The sequence below is a fragment of the Mytilus galloprovincialis genome, chromosome 14 (assembly GCF_965363235.1).
Source record: "Mytilus galloprovincialis chromosome 14, xbMytGall1.hap1.1, whole genome shotgun sequence".
NCBI lineage: Eukaryota > Metazoa > Mollusca > Bivalvia > Mytilida > Mytilidae > Mytilus > Mytilus galloprovincialis.
In genome coordinates, this window is record NC_134851.1 from 35,897,491 (window position 1) to 35,922,789 (window position 25,299).

Here is a 25,299-nt window from a genome sequence, read left to right on the forward strand (position 1 = left end):
AATATCAGGGGAAGTAACTGGAGCCTCACGATCAAGGGAGGTTACTGGATTCTCCATAGAATCAAATGTAGTGTCTATATCTTCTGATTTGTAGTACATTGGATTACAAAAGTTTGTAGAATCTAGCTGTATATTTGTCATGTTCTAGAATAGAAGATCAGAAATCTATGTCATTCCAAATACTGATATAGTCCGGCGGCTACAAGCATATTTCAGACGATTTGTGCACATCCTGCTACAAGCATGAAATTTGGCATAGAACTTCCTCAACTATTACTCTTTTATTTCAGAAAGGGAGGCATTTGCAAAAAATGTCTCACTTCCGGTAAAATCCAAATGGCGGACTTCATACTTAAATCAGCCCAATATCAAAGGCTAGTATTTGAAATGGTGTTATTATCATGCTACAACCATAATATTTGGTACAAATCTTTGTTTTGTACTACTTTTGGATATATTATATTATTTAGATGTCTGCAAAAATCCTACTTCCGGTAAATTCCAACATGGCGGACATTATACTAAAATAAGCTTATTTTTTAGGGAGGGTAATTGAAATGTGTTTAAACGTATTGCTACTATCATAACATTGTGCAGGAACCTTTCTTTGGTGCTTCTAATGGATAAAATGTATAAAAAAATCTGTCTTTAAAACCCCTACTTCCGGTAATATTCAAAAAGGCGGACATAGAAATATCAATTCATTATTTAAATATTCAACTTTTTTTCAAAATGTAAAGAAAATGTTACTTTTTGTGCTGGTTATTAATATTTTGGCTGTAAGTTATTCTCAAAACCCCTAATTCTATTCTGTTGTAAATGTTTACACTTCCGGTAAAAAAATACGGCGTAAATTTCAAAGATGAGTACTCAATCCATTTCTTCGATGTAGAGTTTTGGATAGATTGATTAAAAAAAATCAGTATAATACTAAATCATTTTTAAAATTACTACTACTTGGCCAAAAATACATGTTTATGCACAGTCCCTACCACATGCACACAAAGCAGTGCACCGGAGACCCGATTTTCAACATTAACAACGACCGAGACATCCTTTCGTACATCCACAATGTACAAGCTTTTGACAAAATGATGAGGCCTCAGAAACACAGGTTTGTACCAAATATTATGATAGTAGCATGATTATAACACCTTTTCACATACTAGCCTTCGATATTGGGCTGATTTAAGTATAAAGTCCGCCATTTTGGATTTTACCGGAAATGCGACATTTTTTTCAAATGCCTCCCTATCTGAAATAAAAGAGTAATAGATGAGGAAGGTCTATGCCAAATTTCATGCTTGTAGCAGGATGTGCACAATTTTTCACAGAGCCGGCGTACTAATATGCTTTTTGAGGAAACAATTTCTCCATTCACTTTCGTCATGTAATTTGTAGCATTAAATATTTGTTTTACATGAAAGTTTTTATTCACTTTACAATTTGGTTCAAAATAAAGATAGTGTTTTAAAAACCACTCTAGCATCCCATTTCTTCTTAATATTTGTTGCTTTAAACATTTGTCTAACACGAAATATATTCCTCAAATTGGCCTTAAGGCGAAAGAACAAAGCATTCTCTAAATTGTGTGCGTTCCACCGATTTAGATTTAGAAAAGTTTAAATAAAAAAAATTTGGGAATTGAGAATGTATAAATACGGTAATACGTTAACAGTATGACCAAAATGGGAATCGAGAAGTGAAGATACATTCATCTAAGCTGCCTTTTGAGGATGGATTTGAAACCCTATTTTTATAATCATTTCTATTGTAGTTTTGTTGATATTGATTTGTAAATGAAGTATTCAACACCCTTTTTTTTCATTTTAAAAAACAAGAGGGTTTGTGTTTTATGGTTTGAATTTAATTCGCTGCTTTTATTGTTTTTTCGGGTCTGTAAAGAAGATATTTCTTTTGTTAAAAGTACGGATATGCCTCTGAGGTATATGCAATGGAATTTGTGATTACGTAATTACCACAAACAAAAAGCCTGTTTCCAACATCAACCGGGATAAAAGTACAACATGTCTATTAAAAAAATCATTAAAAAAGATGAAGCATGAAACAGATACATTATCGCACATACTGAACAGACCCGATTAAAAAGGTTTGAAAAATCGCGCGTTTTGATCTTATTCATAACGAGCCATTTGACCTATGACTACAAACAACGTTCACATGATATGTCTTGACAAATACAGGAAATAGCTCGTAAAACAATACAGGTAAAGTGCATTCCACAAAATCCGTGGTGCTATTTTATTTTATTATTACTTGTCAACAACTTAATAATACTTTAAACTTTTTGTTATTGATAAAAAGAAAGAAATACTGGGAAATTTTGTGATATATTCAACTTCCTTGTTTGGTTGAGCTATTTTCTCTCGTTATTTCTATATTTCCTTTAACATGTTTAATGAAAAATCAAGGTGCCGAATAGTGTACGTCATCCAGGGAAAGCGTTTGCCTACCGTCCTTTAAAGTTTTGATCTTGTATTTTACGGGCGCTGCATGGGGCTTTGAGAATTTTTCTATGCTATTGATAACATATCTCCACTAAGTGACCTGAAACCTTTTTCTAGTCCTTTGATTTTTAGCAAACTTATAAGATAAGATCATAAAGGAATTTTTCCCTATCTGGAGTATTTTATCTCCCTCTTTTTGCATACTCATCTTTACATGCATAACCAGTATAAACAAAACAAAATAAACGTAAACAGGTATAATCAACTATGAAAAAATCAACTTTTTATTGATTCCATATTTTCAAAGAACATGAAGAAGAAATTGTAAAGCATGCTCAATAACAAAAAAACTGTCATGCAATGCTTATTTCCTTGCACCTTGTGCAAATTTTACGTGAAAACCTATAAAGAGAACGTATTCCAGAAACCAGTTCAGGGAAAGCACTTTATTCAAAAATGACTGTATAATAGACTAGACAAATAGGAAAAAAATTTTTTGTGGACAATTTTATTAAAGAATGATTCCAGCTCAACTATTTTCCAACTCGCTCTTTAATTTGACTACAATACTTTCTGCAATTAGCGAGGTAAAAAACAAATAATTTTTTCGTGTCTTTCAGTAAGTGCAATTAGTCAAATGTCGTCAAGGCATTATAACCCTTTAAGGGTCTCCCAATTGTTTTGATCGTTTTCAATTCGTTTCTAAAATGTATTCTAGAAGTTGATACTTTTAAATGTTTACAATTGTTACCTATGACCATACGTTTTGATATCATTGCCATGAATAAAAAACGCTAACTCTTGTAAAAAAATTATCATTTGATGCACCTGATTAAATTAGGTCGGCAGAAGAATACCAATGTTCAATTCCCGAAAATCGATTATATGGATGCAAACCTAAGTATCGGTGCTAGCTTATATCAAAATTAGGTTCCATTCACCTTTTACTACACAAGAAAATGCCTTAACGATTGCAGGAATATAACAGTTGTTATCCATTCGTTTGATGTGTTTGAGCTTTTGATTTTTTTCCATTTGATTAGGGACTTTTCGTTTTGAATTTTCCTCGGAGTTCAGTATTTTTGTGATTTTACGTTAATTTCAATATTGTACTTGAATTATCAAAAACGGAAGCAGGCATTTCCAAACAAATTATTGCCATGTTTGAAGAGTTTTCATAAGATAAGCATATCAATAACAGTAAGGGCGGAGCTTGCTTCTATACGAACAAACAACGCACATATGGGTAATGATTTGCTGGAATTAAACCATTTTTTTCATCTTTTAGGCAGTTAAAATGGCTTCTGGTAAACATATACCCTGTGGACCGTGTATGTTTGATGATGTGACGAAGGATTCCTGGAGATGGTGCACTAATTGTGAAGAAGGATTATGTGAAGATTGTGAAAATGTTCACAGAAAAGGCAAAACCACAAGAAATCATAAGGTTATTTCAATTGAAGATTACCACAAGATTAAACATATTTCAATCTCCGAAATATGTGAGCAGCATGGTGAAAACCTGCAATGGTTCTGTAAAACTCACGACGAAGTCCTCTGTGTAGTATGTGTTCCATCAAAACACAAGGCATGTTCTGATGTTATACCAATAAGTGCTAACTCAGAAAATTCAAGACAATCAACGGCGTTATCTGACCTGGAAGACACGATTGAGGGAACTCTGCGCAATGTTAAACAATGCATCAAGAATCGTGAATCCGTTACAAAGGAATTTGAAAAACAAGAACTTGACGTCAAAACAATGATTCTTGAAACGAGAACGAAAATAAACAGTCGATTAGACAAAATACAGGAGAAATTGTTACACGAACTAAAATCAACATCTCAATCTTGCAAATCAAAATATATGAAAATCCTTCAGAAGCTAAAATCAACAGAAGAAATGATTATCCAACTAAGGGAACAACTTATTGACATGAAACAATTTTCTTCTGACATACAAGTGTTTCTGGGCACGCGTAAGGTCAATACACAGATCGTTAGCGAAATCGAATCCATCAAGAGTGAAATAAGTTCTTCCAAGGATTATGAATTAAAAGTAGCTATTCATAGTTTAATAGGTAAATTATCAAACGAAGTTGAAGAGTTTGGCCAAATAAAGGTATCTGAATGTGCTGCCAAGTTAGATTTCAAAGACCAAAAAATCGGCCAAGCTCAGATTGGGGTTTCTATCTCGACATCAAGAAATATATCCGACATTAAGCTTCAGGTTATCAGAACCTTTAAAATAAAGAAAACAAATAACATGAATATTGATGGTTGCATCATATTGCCTAACGGTCATCTATTGGTGAAGAATAAAATAAAATTAACAGAGTACAGTGGTACAGGTGAACATATCCGAGACATCTCAGTATCCAGTAAACCGTACGATCTTGCCGTGATAGATCTTAATCGTATTGTTGTTACGTACGGGAATGCATTATATCTTGAAATAATGAATAACACTACCTTCCATATTGAAAAGAGCATCAGTTTAAAAAATAATTGCTTGGAAGTATCTCACGAGGATGGGAAACTTTACGTAGTATATAAAGGTAACATACAAGTCATGGATCTATCAGGAAGACAACTGCAAAAATTGAACACGATAGCTAAAGATGTAGCAAGCATCGAAACAAGCAAAGACAAAATATTTTACGCAGATTACATCTCGAACCAAGTACACTGTTGTCGTTTGAATGGAGAACAATTATGGAAGTTTGAATGTGACTTGAAATTGATTAGATTTCCTTACGATATAACAGTAGACTCTTACCAAAATGTGTATGTTGTAGGTTATATTTCAAATAATCTAACAATTATACAACATGACGGGAAAACAAGTAGAACATTACTGACAGAATCAGATGGACTTAATCGACCAACATCTGTGGACTTTGATACAGACAATAGAACCTTACTCATATGCAATGAAGAAGGAAATGTTGCCTTGTACAAAGTCGTTTAACAACTTTAATGTTCATATAATATTGATCCTGTCGTTTCAGACAATTGGTATTTGCAAACTAAATGTCTCCACTACAAAAAAGAAGATGTGGTAAAATTACCAATGAGACAAGATACCAAAATTACACAGACATTAACAACTATAGGTCACCGTACGGCCTTCAACAATAAGCAAAGCCCATAACGCAGTCAGCTTTAATAGGCCCCGATATGACAATGTAAAACAATTCAAACGAGAAAACTAACAGCCTTATTTACATAAAAAAAAGAACGAAACACAAATATGAAACACATAAACAAACAACCACTGAATTACAGGCTCCTGACTTGGGACAGGCACATACATAAATAATGTGGCGGGCTTAAACATGTTAGCAGGATCTCTACCCTCCCACTGGTCTGTTTTATATCACTTTATAAAAGTCATGACAATGCTGATGCTTTTTGTTATCTATTAATCATGTTTTTCTTTGTCTAATATGTTCTATTAATTTGTATTGTAGTCCTGTAATATTATGTTGTCATTTCAATGTTATATTTAACTTTGCCATTAAAGTGCGAGGTTTGGCATGCCACAAAACCAGGTTCAACCCACCACTTTTATTCCCCTTTAAAAGTGTCCTGTACCAAGTTAGGAAGATGGCCATTGTTATATTATTGTTCGTTTCTGTGTGTGTTGCATTTTAACGTTGAGTAGTTTGTGTTTTCTCTTATTTTTGAGAAATTGAGATAAGACGTGGCACGGTACTTGTCTATCCCAAATTCATGTATTTGGTTTTCATGTTATATTTGTTATTCTCGTGGTGTTTTGTCTGATGCTTGGTCCGTTTCTGTGTGTGTTACGTTTCGGTGTTTTGTCGTTGTTCTCCTCTTATATTTAATGCGTTTCCTCGGTTTTAGTTTGTTACCCCGATTTTGTTTTTTGTCCATGGATTTATGAGTTTTGAACAGCGGTATACTACTGTTGCCTTTATTTATATCTTTAAATACCAATTCGTCCCCTGGACAATTGATCTAATATCGTATTTTTAATACGACAGATAAGATATTTTATATTAGTATACCCTGCCGGACACAAATATATTGTAAATATTTAGATGGTTGAAATGAACTATGTTGTATGTTATTTACTTATCATGTACTAATGCAGATCGTCTGCTAAATCAATGCGCGCGCATATGTATCCGATTGTTTATTTCAAGCTTCTGTATCGATATTTTAGATGCTATAGCTTTGTTTTGATATTTTATGTATAAAGACAATGTTCGGACAACTTAAGATGATATGTATATTATGTTTATCATTATCTGAAATTTTTATAGTTCCGGCTTCCCGGAAAGGACAAGTTTCCATTGGATTAGTATGTCACGTGACATTTGTTAGTCTTGTATTATTTTAATTTTAGTTTCTTGTGTACAATTTGGAAATTAGTATGGCGTTCATTATCACTGGACTAGTATATATTTGTTTAGGGGCCAGCTGAAGGACGCCTCCGGGTGCGGGAATTTCTCGCTACATTGAAGACCTGTTGGTGACCCTCTGCTGTTGTTTTTTATTTGGGCGGGTTGTTGTCTCTTTGACACATTCCCCATTTCCATTCTCAATTTTACAATTTAGTATATAAACGCGCGAGCACTCAGCAATGGCAGATAGCCCAAAGTTTTGCTGGCGGCAAGTTCAAACCTTGAAAAAACAAATAAAGCAACAATAGCCTTTAGGTGAGAATAAGGATAACATAATGAAGTTTAATGATATTTAATTAGCCGTCTTTTGTACAGTAAGCTATCTCCCACCACGTCGGACACCACAAATACGTATTTAAGGATTTATGATTCAGTACACTTGAACGCAACTGTTTATTTATATAGTTTTACGATGTTATAATGTTACATACTTTTAACAGTGAACAAATAAAAACTGTTAACATTGGAAAGATAACTTTATTTTATTGAACTTGGGCACATACAAAAAGCACATGAATTTACACTGATGAAAACAATAGATGTTGGAGGACGCTCGTTCAAACATAAAAACTATGGAAAGCCGTTAGGAACTAAATTAGCTCAGTAACACTCGAATACAAGGGATCGCTCAATACATACCTGACAAGTAATTTAGGAAGTTTAATACAAATGTAGAGTTGCTACATGAGCCACATACTGTATATAAGTGTTATTAAAGTAAACTACCGAGTATAGGACAGGATGCTCTCGGGTGGCTTACAGTATTATATATATATATGACATTTTATATAGTAACCAGTTTTTATCTTAGAATAATATACATGTATATAAAACTGCAGTACAACAGTTATCCCCATGTAGAACATTCTTCTGAACAATCTTTACGAGTCTCTAATGTCATGTGGCCCCCTTTGCTCGAATTCTTGTTTGTAATTTGTCCCTTTTTCTTATTTTGTATATATATATGAATTGTGCGAAAGTAAAAATCTCTCCTCCTTCATTGAAATTGGCAGATCATCAAGTATGCGTATTTTTTCCCTTTTAAGTTGTGTGCGTTGGACATGATAAGTTGCTTATCCCCAAAATACAGGAAACGAACTATATAATAGGCTTTGGATCTTTCCCATGTGTAGGGACTCTATGTGCATTTGCGATGGGTATAGAATTATCTTTTCTTTCGTCAATGTGCATGTCTTCAGTAAAGAGTTTTCTTGTTATAGCATACACATTCTCATCTTTTTTGGTGTCATTTATATCGTATATCAGTATCTTATACTTCCTATCGTGTTTTTCTATTAAAATAGCTTGCTCTATAAGGTCATCAATTTACTTTTGTAACTCTATTTTTTCAAGTTTATCATTCTCTATGAATTGAATCTGTGCATCCATACCCTGAACACCTTTTTGGAGCTCTGTGAAATCATTAAGAAGAGTGTTAAGATCTTTGTGGGAGGTTTCGTACTTAACATTGAGAACATTTACATCAGCCTTCACCTCGTTTATCATCCTTGTCAAGTTACGTTCAACTTTATTCAGCTGTGTAGAAAAACCAGTAACTTTCTTATCTATTCCCATAATAAGGGTCTTCAAATGAGGGGGGCAAGGGGGGTTCCAATAACAGCAAAACAGTGAAATGATTTGGCTTAAAACAGATAACAAGGAGTTGAAAAGGGACAATAACAGATAACAGTAAATGAAATTTTAAAATCAGTCCGGTCCAGGACCAATACAGTACAGTTAGTACATCTTATTATATACACATGGAAAAAAGTATTGCAACACCAAATTGAAATTGAAATTAAAAAAACACTTTTCATTTTTTTGGGATATAATTTGGTAAAATAGAACTAGTTAAACATTATTTAAGTATCACCTGAGTTTAATAAAAAAATATCGACTCGATAATTTTTTATCTGCACATGCAGCTACTCTACCCGTAAACAGCAAAACAGTTGTTTTTATCCTCATTGTTTTCAACCCTTTAAATAACCAAATTTTTAAAGTTATGTAATTGACATCTTATAATGGGTCCTGGACAACTCTTAACTGCAGCAAGATGGCAGATTATCAGCATAAGGGAAGCAGGGATGTCGCTGTAAAAACTGCACGTTTTGTTGGTCATCACCATTTCTCTATAAGTCGTTTTGAGAATAAATCAGGCAATAAATGCTGTAAAAGACATTCCGAGATGATGAAGACCCCCTATACCATTTGCTAAGAAAAATCAAGCATAATGAAGGTTGGTCAGAAGGAAACCCATTGCATACAAGACAATCTTAAAAGAGAGTGGTGGCCATACAGGAGCCTTTTAACAAGAACTGTTCGAGATCGACTCATCGCTACTGGTTATCGTGCGATAAGACCATTTCGGAGACCTTTGCTAACGAACAGACACACAGTTTTCCGTATCCAATGTTGTGCAGAGTTCGCCAAAGTTGGAAATTAGCATCGTGGAGGAAGATCCAATGTTCAAATGGAATTCGGTTCATCTTCCTTGGCACAATCGTAGCCCGGATTTCAACCATATCGAGCATATTTGGGACACTATTGGGAGGAAAGTGCGCGAAAGGACACCCCAGTTCAAACCCATCATGAAATAAACAATGCCCGTCATCAGAAATGGTTGCTGCTACCTTAGCAACAAATTAGTCGATTTATGGCAGGAATCAGAAGACGTTTAGATGCGGTTATCCGTTTGGATAGAGGCTGCGCACAAAGTACTAATTCTTTGGCGTATAACCATCAACCATGATGTGAACAGTCATCTAAGGATTAATTTTGAAATGTCTGACATTGTAATGTTCGACTACAGTAAAAGTTGTAAAATGCATTTTTTTGTACAAAAAAACACTCCATTTTGGTATTAAAATTGTGGTTATATAAATCATATTTTTTTTTCAAACATTTTTTGTTCGTTTCAATGCCAATGTTATCATAAACTATGTTTCAATAATATTATACACATATTTTATTATATTTCATCCAAAAAAAGAGGCTGATTTTTCAAGTTTTAAAAAATCAAGGTGTTGCAATACTTTTTTCCATGTGTATATAACTGGTTGCATGGATTGCTAGGCCTTAACAGAGACATATATATTCACTTATTTTAAGGATATTTTGTCGAGAAATTAAATATTTGAAGCTGTTAAAGAAACATCTTTATTTGCAGCAACAGTTTATGAGCTTCACTTTCATTATGTGAACCAGTTAAAAAGCTATTGAAAAATTGATAGTCAGGGTTCTCTTTCATGTAAATACAAAGAGGAGGAGTAGCACTTCTAAGTGTGAATGCTAAAGAAAAAGATGTCGTGTAATTCCCAAAGGCAACATTTCACTCACATGCTCAAACAAATGATACATATAAACTATTTTGTATTTTGTAAATAAGTATAAAAGGAGATGTGGTATGATTGCCAATAAGACAACTCTCCAAAAGAGACAAAAAGACACAGAAATTAACAACTATGCCATCATACCACCTTCGACTATGAGCAATACTGCATAGTCAGATATAAAAGGACTTGAAATGACAAACGAAAAACAATCAAAACGAGAAATTTAACAGCTTAATTTATGTAAAAAATAATAAACGAAAACAACCACTGAATTGCAGGCTACTGACTTGGGACATGCACATACAGAATGTGGCGGGGTTAAACATGTTATTTGGTGCCTAACCTTGGACAGTGGTGTAACAGTACAACATAACGTTTATTATTTGGTCATTGAATTAAAATTTTATACGGTGTATCAAGGCTTTTTTTTTTTATAAAAAAATCCATATGATAAGTTATTGTAAAAGTTATACATTGTTAAAAGTGATTTTTAGTCAAATTTTATATACAAATTGTCATTTTCACAAATTATAATTTGTACAAAAAATGTGTACAAAGTCAAAATACAAATTATATTTTATAAGAAAAATGTGTACAAAGTAAAAAAAAACCTATAATTTGTACCTATTTTTTGTACAAATTATAATTCGTACAAAATTTTACATCTAAAAACATGTTCACAGACAATAGAATTTATTTCAAAGAGTAATAATAATGTCTACGGGAATGGTCCTGTACCCGATTGTTTTTAAATATGTTTATGTGATGTTTGTTACTGGAATCCTTCTGCAAATACGTGATCTCCATATCACCAATGGAAAGACCCAAATAGTGATTATAAAAAGATGTGGTATGAGTGCCAATGAGACAACTTTCCATCCAAATCACAATGTTCATTTTCTTCAATTTCTACTTAAGATTGGCTGTCAAAATGCTAACATTCCAATTTTCAATAACAGTTAACAGCAAAACAATCTCACAATAACAGATAACAATAAAAATAATAGTCCTATAACAGATAACAAGGAATAAGACAATAACAGCTAACAGTAAATTTATTTTCAGAATAACAGATAACAAAGAATTAAATTACCCCATAAACAGCATAACAGTTAAACCCCTTGCCCCCCCCCCTCCCAACTCAAATCATCAAATTATTCTTGTGATGCCATGTTGGATTAAAAACAATTCAATTGTATAGTGTTATCTAACTACAGGTACTGCACTACATGTACATGTATGATGTAGTTTTCTTTTGTGTTGAGAATTGTATCGTTATAATACCACGGCACTGGTTATATGTTTATAGAAAACCCTAGGTGATGCCAGTAACTGTATATATTTGTCTTTGTTTCTTGTAATGATATTAAAGAAAAGTAAAAAATTATTTCATTACTCGTAACGGTTTTGTGATCTATACTTACTTGTGCTCAGCTCATCTGGGGTGCATGGATATGGGCTAATATTGCCTAATTTTGATGAGACATTATATATATGTATATAGTATCTTCCTATATCTATATATAGTGATGTTAATTCATTGAAAAAATCATCTGTACCACTTTTTAAAGACTCTAAATCTCAGTTATATCTAAAATATCTCAAAATATACTGCTACAAATTTTTGATCATGGGCGCAGCCTTTACAGGGGAGGTAAGTTAATTTTTGTTTTTTTAACTGAATTATTTCATTGCAGAATTAGTTTTAAACAAGAGAGCACTTGCTAAAATACATTGCATTCTATACTAACCATTTAATTTATGTTAATAGTCCATAATATAAAGATTTACTACCAGTATCAAATAAGCTACAAGTAATTATGATCCAAGAAAATGAGGTAAGGGTGAGATAAACCAAGTGAGAAATATATGCATTTTCCATAGGGTATGTTAAACTAAGTCCCCCATGGCTGCCATCTTGGATGATGGATCGGCTACAAAATAACAACACATGGTCAGCACCTCATAAGGAACATTCATGCCAGGTTTGGTTTTATTTCATTTAGTGGTTCTCTAGAAGAAGTTCAAACGTAAAAAGATTACGACAACAATGACAGACAACGGACGCCAAGTGATGAGAAAAGCTCACTTGGCTCTTCTGGCCAGGTGAGCTAAATATGGATTAAACCATCATTATGTATTCTGTTATTAAGAAAATATAGCAATTTGTGAAAATTGATAAAAATGAAAGATTAATAATTGGGATTTTTGGAAAAGCTGCAAACCTATATTATGTATCAGATGACAAAATGTGAGTTCTTATTATTGCAAACTAAACCAGTCAGTTATTCACATTAACAGAAACCTTGCAATAGTTTCTGAATTTACAGATTTGTCTAACATTATAAAATAGTAGGTAACCATAAACCACTGGTCTCTTCAACCATCAATCTTATTGTCTGTAAGAACAGATGGCAAATAAGGAAAAAAGTCAGAAACTGATTAAACATTTTTATATAATAATATGAATTGTATGACAACTACATCAACTATTTACAAATGTTCAGGAACTAAATATAAAATGAATTTGTATTTGATTACATAAGGCATTTTGGCAGGGCATCACATATTCTCAATAATGGGTCTCTAGATTGTGTTACTGTAATCAACTGATATTTGGGATCAAATTTGTTGCTTGATGAATCATATTTGTGCCTTCTTTACCAATCTGATTGAAATACAGATCCTATTTTAGAAGGATCTGACAACACTCAGTTAAACTTTCTGTTCTCGCTATAATGAAACGCCTGCTTTCAAATTTTTGAATGTGTGTTTTATTACCAAAAACAATAGGATCATGAAAGGCCATCAAACAAAAAGCAGAAAGGAGTGTCATCACATACTTATAAGCTTAGACTTGGACGATTTGTATTTCAATCATAATGCTTTTTTTACATAAAAATAATAAATGTATTGAAAATAACAATGAAAATGTTATGATGGTTATCAAAAATGAAAAAAAATGAATTAAGCAAGCACACATGCCAAAAGTCACTGGAAGGTCTTGCTGTACAAAATGGATACTTCATATTTCAATTTCCTAATAAAGAACACGTCCAAGATTTTGATCAGCAAAAACCTTTTAAACCTCCAGTGGATGCTCCGAAATTTCTGTAGTATTCAGGCACAATGAAAAAATTCTATGATATTTTGCCAGTTAAGCTGTGAAACTGACAATTGATTATACAGAAGCTGTTAAGGCAAATCAAACTTCATACTGATAATTGCTTCATGTATCCTATATATACAGACAGCTACTTTCTAATTCACTCAGTATTATGTTGAAAATGCAAAGCAATAGCCAAAGCTTGATTTCACATTGTCTGGAAACATTGTCTTTAGTTTGTCATGAAATTTCAAAAAGCAAACCTCTGAATGGATGACACATGCACAAAATTATCCAATCACTGTCCTTTTAAACAATATGATATGTATGTCTTTGTAATAGTAATTGATCTGAGATCATTGGTGAGGAAATTGTACCCAGAATTCATTGCTACAATTCCTCTTCTGCAACAAGTCCGTCTTTATCCTTATCTGAATGTTCAACAGGACTCAACGCCTTTTTCTTCACTCTATATTTCCTTAAATTACTAGGAGTAGCTCCTTGAGAACCATCCTTTGGAAGTCCTACACTAATATCAGGGGAAGTAACTGGAGCCTCACGATCAAGGGAGGTAACTGGATTCTCCATAGAATCAAATGTAGTGTCTATATCTTCTGATTTGTAGTACATTGGATTACAAAAGTTTGTAGAATCTAGCTGTATATTTGTCATGTTCTGGAATAGAAGATCAGAATCTGAGGTCAATTAAAATAAAAATATGATTTTTAGCCAACAATTTCTCTGTTCATGTTTCGTCATTAAATTTTGTAACATTTAATATTGGTTTCACATTAAATATTTTATTTACTTCAAAATTTGATTCAAAATAATGATACAGATGGGTGCACTCCTAACCTGTACAGCAAGTTAACTTGATAACCAGTCATTTGGACTGGTCAAAGTTAACCTGTGACCGAATATAGGACTGCTCTGACCAGTCCTAGGACCAAAATCTAGTTAACTTGAAAAGCGGACTTGGTCCTAGGACTGTTTTTATGTCTGCCAAAAAGTTAACTTGGAAACAGGTCCGCTATTGATATAAGTTAACTTCGAACCAGTCCTGTCATAAGTTAACATAAGTTAACTTCGGAACCAGTCCTGTCATAAAGTTAAGTAAACATAAGTTAACTTGGAAACCGGTCCTGCCACAAAGTTAACTTCTGCTTGGACAAATCCGATCAAAACCAGACCTGTTCACAAGTTAACTTTTGACTGGTCTGCTCAACACTAAGTTAACTTGTAACCAGGACTGCTCTTCGTTGATTTAAAAAAAAAATATCTTTGTTTCGTAGTATAAACATCGAAAATAAAGTAATTTGAAAATTAATACTTCCGTTTTATGAACAGGATTAAATACAAATATTTGAAAATAAGTACGCACAGAACGTAACACAAATTTATCTGTGATCTGACAATCTATTTATTATAAAAACGATCTCGGTTACAATGATAACAGGCACTGAATATACATATATTCCGAGATCAAATTCAATCATATTATGTATATTTTTGAAAAGAAGTATATTTGATGTTAGGGGGGCCTCGGTTGGTCAAAGTGTCCCTACTTTGACCTGGAGATCAATCTTCTGATATCTCTCTGGTTTGTCTGTTTCCACCGAGTGGCCCGGTGGTTCTCTCCGAGTACTTCGGCTTCCTCCACCACAATAACAGACTTCCCGGTGTCCTAGCACTCCCTTTGTGTTGAATTGGGTGGGGATTGGTTGTCCTTGTAAAAATAATTGTCGTATAAATATACGTTAGTGACACATCTCCATTAATCCCGTTAGGGAGTGTACATGGATGCCACTGTACCCTCGCAGCTTTCGAGGGGTTCTTCGGATATCGGAGGCATTTACCAGTATATACATACATACGTCCTTGTTAGTTATACATCCTTGAACTATGCAGCCACAATCAGAAATAGTTTAATTCATTTAAAAAATTACTACAAATTTTTGTTTGCCTAAATTAAGGGTGCCAGCATGTCCTCTTTTTACTCAAAATACTGATACGTAACAAAATTTCAGTAGTTTTGATGCCTCCAGTTGACTTGTACAACAAAATTATTTGACCGCATCCACCAAAACTGACCATATATGCACTTTAATTTGTAAATCTATATACCTGCATAGTAAATCAGCCATATTTTTTATGTCAGGATTCAATGTATAATACAATCATGACAATGGACAGCAAAATTGCAATATAATAACAAAAACTTTTAGTTCGCATAAATTTAGGATACCAGCATGTACTCATTTTATTCAAAATATTGATACGTAACAAAATTTCAGTAGTTTTGATACCTCCAGCTGACTTGTACAACAAAATTGTTTGACCGCATCCACCAAAACTGACCATATGTGAACTTTAATTTGTAAATTTATATACCTGCATAGTAAATCAGCCATATTTTTTATGTCAGGATTCAATGTATAATACAATCATGACAATGGACAGGAAAATTGCAATATAATAACAAAAAATTTTGGTTCGCATAAATTTAGGATACCAGCATGTCCTCATTTTATTCAAAATATTGATACGTAACAAAATTTCAGTAGTTTTCATACCTCCTGCTGACTTGTACAACAAAATTATTTGACCGCATTACCAAAACTGACCATATGTGAACTTTAAATTGTAAATCTATATACCAGCATAGTAAATCAGCCTTATTTTTAATGTCAGGATTCAATGTATAATACAATCATGACAATGGACATCAATATTGCAATATAATAACAACAAATTTTTGTTTGCCTAAATTAAGGGTGCCAGCATGTCCTCTTTTTACTCAAAATACTGATACGTAACAAAATTTCAGTAGTTTTGATGCCTCCAGTTGATTGTACAACTAAATTATTTGACCGCATCCACCAAAACTGACCATATATGCACTTTAATTTGTAAATCTATATAATTATTTGACATTACCAAAACTGACCATATCTGAGCTTTGAATTGTAAATCTATATACCAGCATATTAAATCAGCCTTATTTTTAATGTCAGGATTCAATGTATAATACAATCATGACAATGGACAGCAATATTGCAATATAATAACAACAATTTTTGTTTGCCTAAATTAAGGGTGCCAGCAAGTCCTCTTTTTACTCAAAATACTGATACGTAACAAAATTTCAGTAGTTTTGATGCCTTCAGTTGACTTGTACAACAAAATTATTTGACCGCATCCACCAAAACTGACCATATATGCACTTTAATTTGTAAATCTATATACCTGCATAGTAAATCAGCCATATTTTTTATGTCAGGATTCAATGTATAATACAATCATGACAATGGACAGCAAAATTGCAATATAATAACAAAAACTTTTGGTTCGCATAAATTTAGGATACCAGCATGTCCTCATTTTATTCAAAATATTGATACATAACAAAATTTCAGTAGTTTTGATACCTCCAGCTGACTTGTACAACAAAATTGTTTGACCGCATCCACCAAAACTGACCATATGTGAACTTTAATTTGTAAATCTATATACCTGCATAGTAAATCAGCCATATTTTTTATGTCAGGATTCAATGTATAATACAATCATGACAATGGACAGGAAAATTGCAATATAATAACAAAAAATTTTGGTTCGCATAAATTTAGGATACCAGCATGTCCTCATTTTATTCAAAATATTGATACGTAACAAAATTTCAGTAGTTTTCATACCTCCTGCTGACTTGTACAACAAAATTATTTGACCGCATTACCAAAACTGACCATATGTGAACTTTAAATTGTAAATCTATATACCAGCATAGTAAATCAGCCTTATTTTTAATGTCAGGATTCAATGTATAATACAATCATGACAATGGACATCAATATTGCAATATAATAACAACAAATTTTTGTTTGCCTAAATTAAGGGTGCCAGCATGTCCTCTTTTTACTCAAAATACTGATACGTAACAAAATTTCAGTAGTTTTGATGCCTCCAGTTGACTTGTACAACTAAATTATTTGACCGCATCCACCAAAACTGACCATATATGCACTTTAATTTGTAAATCTATATAATTATTTGACATTACCAAAACTGACCATATCTGAGCTTTGAATTGTAAATCTATATACCAGCATATTAAATCAGCCTTATTTTTAATGTCAGGATTCAATGTATAATACAATCATGACAATGGACAGCAATATTGCAATATAATAACAACAATTTTTGTTTGCCTAAATTAAGGGTGCCAGCATGTCCTCTTTTTACTCAAAATACTGATACGTAACAAAATTTCAGTAGTTTTGATGCCTTCAGTTGACTTGTACAACAAAATTATTTGACCCCATCCACCAAAACTGACCATATGTGAACTTTAATTTGTAAATTTATATACCTGCATAGTAAATCAGCCATATTTTTTATGTCAGGATTCAATGTATAATACAATCATGACAATGGACAGGAAAATTGCAATATAATAACAAAAAATTTTGGTTCGCATAAATTTAGGATACCAGCATGTCCTCATTTTATTCAAAATATTGATACGTAACAAAATTTCAGTAGTTTTCATACCTCCTGCTGACTTGTACAACAAAATTATTTGACCGCATTACCAAAACTGACCATATGTGAACTTTAAATTGTAAATCTATATACCAGCATAGTAAATCAGCCTTATTTTTAATGTCAGGATTCAATGTATAATACATCATGACAATGGACATCAATATTGCAATATAATAACAACAAGTTTTTGTTTGCCTAAAAATTAAGGGTGCCAGCATGTCCTCTTTTTACTCAAAATACTGATACGTAACAAAATTTCAGTAGTTTTGATGCCTCCAGTTGACTTGTACAACTAAATTATTTGACCGCATCCACCAAAACTGACCATATATGCACTTTAATTTGTAAATCTATATAATTATTTGACATTACCAAAACTGACCATATCTGAGCTTTGAATTGTAAATCTATATACCAGCATATTAAATCAGCCTTATTTTTAATGTCAGGATTCAATGTATAATACAATCATGACAATGGACAGCAATATTGCAATATAATAACAACAATTTTTGTTTGCCTAAATTAAGGGTGCCAGCATGTCCTCTTTTTACTCAAAATACTGATACGTAACAAAATTTCAGTAGTTTTGATGCCTTCAGTTGACTTGTACAACAAAATTATTTGACCGCATCCACCAAAACTGACCATCTATGCACTTTAATTTGTAAATCTATATACCTGCATAGTAAATCAGCCATATTTTTTATGTCAGGATTCAATGTATAATACAATCATGACAATGGACAGGAAAATTGCAATATAATAACAACAATTTTTTGTTCACATCAATTTAGAATTCCAGCATGTCCTCATTTTATTCAAAATATTGATATGTAACAAAATTTCAGTAGTTTTGATACCTCCTGCTGACTTGTACAACAAAATTATTTGACCGCATCCACCAAAACTGACCATATGTTCACTTTAATTTGAATATCTATATACCCGTATAATAAATCAGCCATATTTTTTATGTCAGGATTTAATGTATAATACAATCATGACAATGGACAGCAATATTGCAATATAATAACAACAAATTTTTGTTCGCATAAATTTAGGATACCAGCATGTCCTCATTTTATTCAAAATATTGATACGTAACAAAATTTCAGTAGTTTTGATACCTCCAGCTGACTTGTACAACAAAATTATTTGACCGCATTACCAAAACTGACCATATGTGCACTTTCATTTGTAAATCTATATACACCATGACGTACCCGCATAGTATTAATCAGTCATATTTTTTATGTCAGGAATCAATGTATAATATTATCATGACAATGGACAGCAATATTGCAATTTAATAACAACAAATTTTTGTTCGCATAAATTTAGGATACCAGCGTGTCCTCCTTTTATTCAAAATATTGATTCGTAACAAAATTTCAGTAGTTTTAATACCTCATGGTGACTTGGAAAACAAAACTATTTGAACAAAACTGATCATATGTGCACTTTTATTTGCAAATCTATATACCCGCATACCATTGTACCGAGTGCCTTAATTTCTTCTCCTGGCGCTCCTGTTCACATTTTAGTAGGACCGTAAATGTACACGTAATAAATAATATTGGAAAACTATTTATAATGCAAAAAATATTCTGAATAAATTGAGAATGTCAGAATTTCATCTCTTTATTCATAATAACAGTCACATCATATATAGGAGTTCATGATGGTGTTCGTGTAAAACAGAACTATTATGCCACATCATCAAAGTACCAACACTGACATGTCTGAATTCCTTTGTACTATTTACAATGATTTAATAAAAAAAGTATACGAGGTTCTCTTCTTGGAATCTATTATGTCGGTTGATTGATTTTGTTTATAGTTAAACGTCAAGTGGCAACTATTTCATTAAAGTGCGCATTGAGTATAATTTTAGGACGTCCCATATAAATATCGGCAATGACAAATCTCTTGATAAATCTGACGAATTTGACGAGATTGTTGATAGTTTTACCACACCGTATGCTTACGGACACTGTACAATTTCTGTTAGAATATTCTGCGGGAAGTAGAATAGTAAATCCAATGCAAACAAGTTGAATATCAATGAAATAGCCATGCAAGTATAAATTTATGCATAAAGTAAAATTTAGGAAGGGACAGGTAAACAACGGGGAACGAAGTAACGTAAACAATGTTGCCGATATCCCGTGATATAAGAATATTGTTCCGATGCGTTGGATAACCTTTTTATCCGCCTTCTAATAAAATAAACTCTGTGTGATCGTATAGCCATTTTTTATTTATATAAGAATACATGTATATCAAATAAAAGCGAGCATTTGTATAATATCTAGTAGAGTCTAGCGAGTAAATAATAAATGATATCTGTGGAAAAACAATGCGAATGTTGTTTACATATTTTAATGAAAGCTCAAGTCTGATATGAAAACTCTTATAACGATAATCTGTCATAAGCAGACCTATCCTCAGGTCTGGTCAATAGCAGACTTGTCAACAGGTCTGGTCAAAAGCAGACCTATCCTCAGGTCTGGTCAGGAGCAGACCTGTCCACAGGTCTGGTCTGAGGCAGACCTGTCCTCAGGACTGGTCAAAAGCAGACTTGTCCACAGGTCTGGTCTGGGGTAGACCTGTCCTCAGGACTGGTCAAAAGCAGACTTGTCCACAGGTCTGGTCTGGAGCAGACTTGTCGATAGGACTGCAGCAGTCCTAAAAAAGCAGACCGTAGGTCTGGTCCACCATTGTCCACCAACGACGAAGTTAACTTGCTTGACTGCTTAAAAATTCTCAAGTTAACTTAGAAAGCAGTCAACAAGTTAACTCTAAGTTAACTTTTGTCAAGGTTAGGACCGCACCCATCTGTATGGTTTTTAAGCAACCATTTTTCCATTAACTTTCATCATTTTTGTAGCATTAAATATGTGTTTCACATGAAAGTTTTTATTTACTGTACAATTTGGTGCAACATAACGATATTGTTTTAAGCAACCCCTCTCCATTCCATTTCTTCTTAAAATGTGTTGGTTTAAACATTTATGAACATGAAAAATATATTCCACCTATGCACAATAATGATAGCATAATATAAGCCAAAGGAGAAAATCAAAATGTGTCAAACATACAGAAAATTGATTTATAAGAAGTTGCACCGATCATTATGCTCATTTAAGGATCAAGGATCTGAATACCCTTTCAGAGCACTGAGATCACCAGCAGTTTTTGGTGGGGTTCGTGTTGCTCAGTCTTTAGTTTTCTGCTATTGTGTTTTGTGTACTGTTCTTTGTCTTGTGTTTTACCCGTGGTGTTGTCAGATTATTTTAACTTATGAGTTTCAATGTCCCTTTGGAATTTTGGTCTCTCTTTCTTTGCTTCAGTTATTTCCATGTCATAATGAAATCAAAGTGCTTGCAGGAACTGGAGGGTGGAGATTGCATTATATTTTCAGTGGAAAAAATGGTACATTGTCAATAAAGCATCGGTTTTACAATTCTGGGCAATGGGAGATAACTGCAATTTTTAAAGGATGACTTTAAACATGACATCATTTATATTTTTGGGTATCAATGATGATACAATTGAGTTTCAATGTCCCTTTGGAATTTTGGTCTCTCTTTCCTTGATTCAGTTATTTCCATGTCAAAATGAAATCGAAGTGCTTGCAGGAACTGGAGGGTCACCAGGAGATTGCATTAAATTTTCAGTTGAAAAAAATGGTACATTGTCAATAAAGCATTGGTTTTACAATTCTGGGCAATGGGAGATAACTGCAATTTTCAAAGATGACTTTAAACATGACATCATTTATATTTTTAGAACAAATGCCTGCACCTTGCAAAATTTATGTAATTCTCTTTAAAAGGGTTGCATCATTTTGTGCCTTGAATATCTGAACAAAAATTACATTGATAATTTCCTTTAAATGTTCAATAATAGGATGTTTAGAATATAATGATCAATGCAATATGTTTTGTTTATCAAAAAGGTAGTGATAAGCTTTGGATGATTTAGATATCAAGTCAGTAACAGAGGTTTTGATTTCCTTTCATGCAATCTTTATCCCGAAATTGTGTTCTGACACTTTTGATATACTTACATGCCCTGATGAGCTAGTATCATCACTAGTAAATGGAGGTGTTATTTCAACATTAGTGCCTTCTCTATATTTCACTACTCCAGATCCTCCTTTGAATTCACCTTTCACTACTTTCCTGAATCAATAGAAAAAAAAGCTTTAAATAAAAAGAAAGGTTAAAAAAACAACCGGAAATTATAAATTGTGTTAATTTGAAACAAAATGCAAGACTTACTTTTAATGTGGGGAGGTAAAATAAGGCCATCCATAAATTGTGCAATATATGAGCTGTGGTGGATAGAAATAGACCTATTGCAAAATATAATCTGCCATTGTCAATGCATCTGTTAACTTATTTATGATTTAAAAATATCTCAATGCATGGTCTGTAACTGTTTCGAAATAGAGTTGATAAAAGAACCCTACTAAACAAACAAAATTTCATTTTTTATATCGTATTTAAGGAGGTAGACCTAGGTTAAGGGAAATAACTCTTAAAATCATCAGTACGTTTGTATCAACCATTTTTTTAAATATATTCTAAGCTTCTAGGTTACATAGATTATTTTCAATCTGTTTCAGGTAAATGCTTAAGGATGTACTTAGGTGAGGTTAGGTGAAAATTTATAAATTAAGAAGTTAAAATGGTACCATAAGCTGGTAGAGCATCAATTGAGGATAAAAATAAGCAAAAAATATTTATATGTCATGGACCTCCTTTTCGAGATATTTGAGATTTAAAATATGGTGGGAAAAGGCTGACTTGGACTTTTACTTTATATTTGCATTGATATTATAAGGTCTCAAAACAAAAGAACGAAAATTAAGAATCTTCTAAAATTTTGGTTATTGACCTTTCATGAGCTATGAAGTCTTATATGAAAAAATAAATGGGTGTTATGGGGCAAAATATTTTACATTGTATTGTATGGGAAAACGCCAAGGAGTCCGAACATTTGACACAAATTCCAAAACCTCACCTAAGTACATCCTTAAAATACATTGATGAACTTGACTTTTACAAACGCTTAACTGATTTAAAGAGTTATCTCCCTGAACCAAGGTCTATCCCCTCAAATGTTCCAAAACCAATCAAATATATGTTCACTTGCATAAGGTTCATTTCTATCCGAGACGGCTCATATATTATTCATACCTGTCAACTGTCACTATTTGCGGGGGATTACCCCCATGGAGGCTCTTAAATGGAAATTTTGAAAGAGCAATTTTGTCCACAATTTTAAACAAAATAATTATTTTTACAATGGCTATAGCCTTGTAAAAGTATGAAGAAGCCAAAAAACAACATTAAAATATATTTGGAGGCCCCTTAAACATTTTGTAGGACTATATGAGCCATCTTGCACGTAAAACCCCCATGAGCATTTTGAAAAGTTGGCAGGTATAATTAATTCTCCATTTCAGAATCTATTGCATTATAGGTTATATTTTCAAAAGCATTTAAAACCTCCAGAACAATGAAACAATTGACATTTTGGTGTACACACAATGAAATTACCCAAGTTCTTTAGATTCTGAAAAGGCAAATTGTAGATCAGTTTTAAGTTTTGAAATAAACATGTATTGTACAACTCAAAGATTAAAAAAATAACCAAGAAATATATATACTTAAGTTAAACTACACTCAATGAATAGCTTGATATAATTGAATGTAAACTGTATGATATTTGACATATATGTAAACAATCATGTTATGCAGCGCTGTGGGATTAATAAAGTCCAATTTGAAAGTCTGAATGTTATATCATAAACTCATCAATTATTTTCAAGGAGAGTATCATGGAAGAGAAGTTCCTTTTTAAAAATAATTTCAGAAACAATTAAGAAATTATCTGGAAAATATTTCAAGATGAACAGATAATATAACTTTATCTTACACAAAATTCCAAGAGGGAAATTATCCTAGGAGGAACAATTATATGTTGACAAGAGCATAGTGGTAGCTACAAAGATAAATTTTCTTTCAAAAAAATAGTTGCCTAACTAAATAATATAAAGTTTCTTGACATACAAACCTTTTTCTTCTGAAGACATACAACAGCAACAGAATCATGATAAGAACAAATCCAAGTACAGAAACAGGAACTATAATTGTAGCGAGTCCTATAAATAAATATACAAATTAAAGTATAATGTTACTATGGTAATAAATCCAAAGACAAAACAAGAGACAAATTGTATTAAGTCCTACAAATAAATATTAAGAAAGTAACAATATGTAACAAGAATAACAGAGGCATGCACTATAAGTGTGTCAAGGCCTACAAAACATTTACATATCTAAGCATATAACTATATATTGTTACAAATTATAGGAGAGAAACAAGAACTTTAATTGGAGTAAGTCCTACCATTAAATATATAAAATTAGGTATGTATCCATGGTGAAGCATATGAATTTACCAAATAAAAGTCTAAAACAACAGAGTTGAAAAACTACAAAACCAAAAGGGAGCTTTAATGTCTCCATGAAATTCACAATGTGCATAAATGTTGTCATGGTTCATTGAACATCAAACTGTTATTACTTACTTGTTGACTCCAATTGTGGCATGAGTTTTTTAGGTTCTAAAAGTTCACAGTATGGTCCAAGAAAACCTGCAAAATTGAAGAAAATAAAAATATTTTTCAAAAAGTGTTGATCAGGTTCATTTTTTTTTTTCATCACAGCATAATTAAGACAGTGTCTAGTGTATTAAATGATGTCATGTTAACTACTTTCTAAAAGCAAAGGGCAGTCTTATATTTATCTACTGTCCATACTACCCAGATGTCCCACTCCTATCATCATTTTTTATGTTTAGAAGACCCTGAAATTGGAGTCTAAATTGGCATTAAAATTAGAAAGATCATATTATAGGGAACATGTGTACTAAGTTTCAAGTTGATTGAACTTTAACTTCATCAAAATCTACATCAACCAAAATTTTTAATCTGAAGTGGGACAGACAGAGAGATGTACAGACACACAGACCAAAAGACATAGTGGCCCTAGGTTGGCCATAAACATAGAACTTACCAGGTGGGCAATGGCAAACTATTACTGATGAATTATCCTGGACACAGGATCCTCCATTGTTACAAGGGCAAGCTGAAGGCAAAGGTCGGGATTCCTCCATTGCTAAAAATACAAAATAAAGGATTGATATACATATTGATATTTTCACTTCAAAGACACCTTCAGTATTTAAAAGTAAGTACTGCTCTTTTATGTAGAGTCAATTTTAGAGTTATCTCCCATAGGGAATTTGAAGGAAAAAAAGATTACAGGTCTTTTGCCTGTCAAGTTTTATACACAATACCCATTCTTTTCCATTTTGAAGTTTGTATAAAGAGT

At 32.6% G+C, this 25,299-nt stretch overlaps 1 protein-coding gene across 1 annotated transcript in view; it reads right to left on the reverse strand.

The window, feature by feature from the left end:
- Positions 1-12,674: 12,674 nt before the first annotated feature.
- LOC143058840 (low-density lipoprotein receptor-related protein 2-like) overlaps positions 12,675-25,299 on the reverse strand; it is a 112,196-nt gene continuing 99,571 nt past the window's right edge. The window contains exons 73-77 of the mRNA XM_076232317.1: positions 24,982-25,083; positions 24,495-24,560; positions 23,978-24,065; positions 21,963-22,077; positions 12,675-14,017 (exon numbers count right to left, since the gene is read on the reverse strand). Of these exons, the coding sequence (XP_076088432.1) occupies positions 13,733-14,017; positions 21,963-22,077; positions 23,978-24,065; positions 24,495-24,560; positions 24,982-25,083 (656 nt within the window). The 3' untranslated portion in view covers positions 12,675-13,732. The remainder of the gene's footprint in view (positions 14,018-21,962; positions 22,078-23,977; positions 24,066-24,494; positions 24,561-24,981; positions 25,084-25,299) is intronic.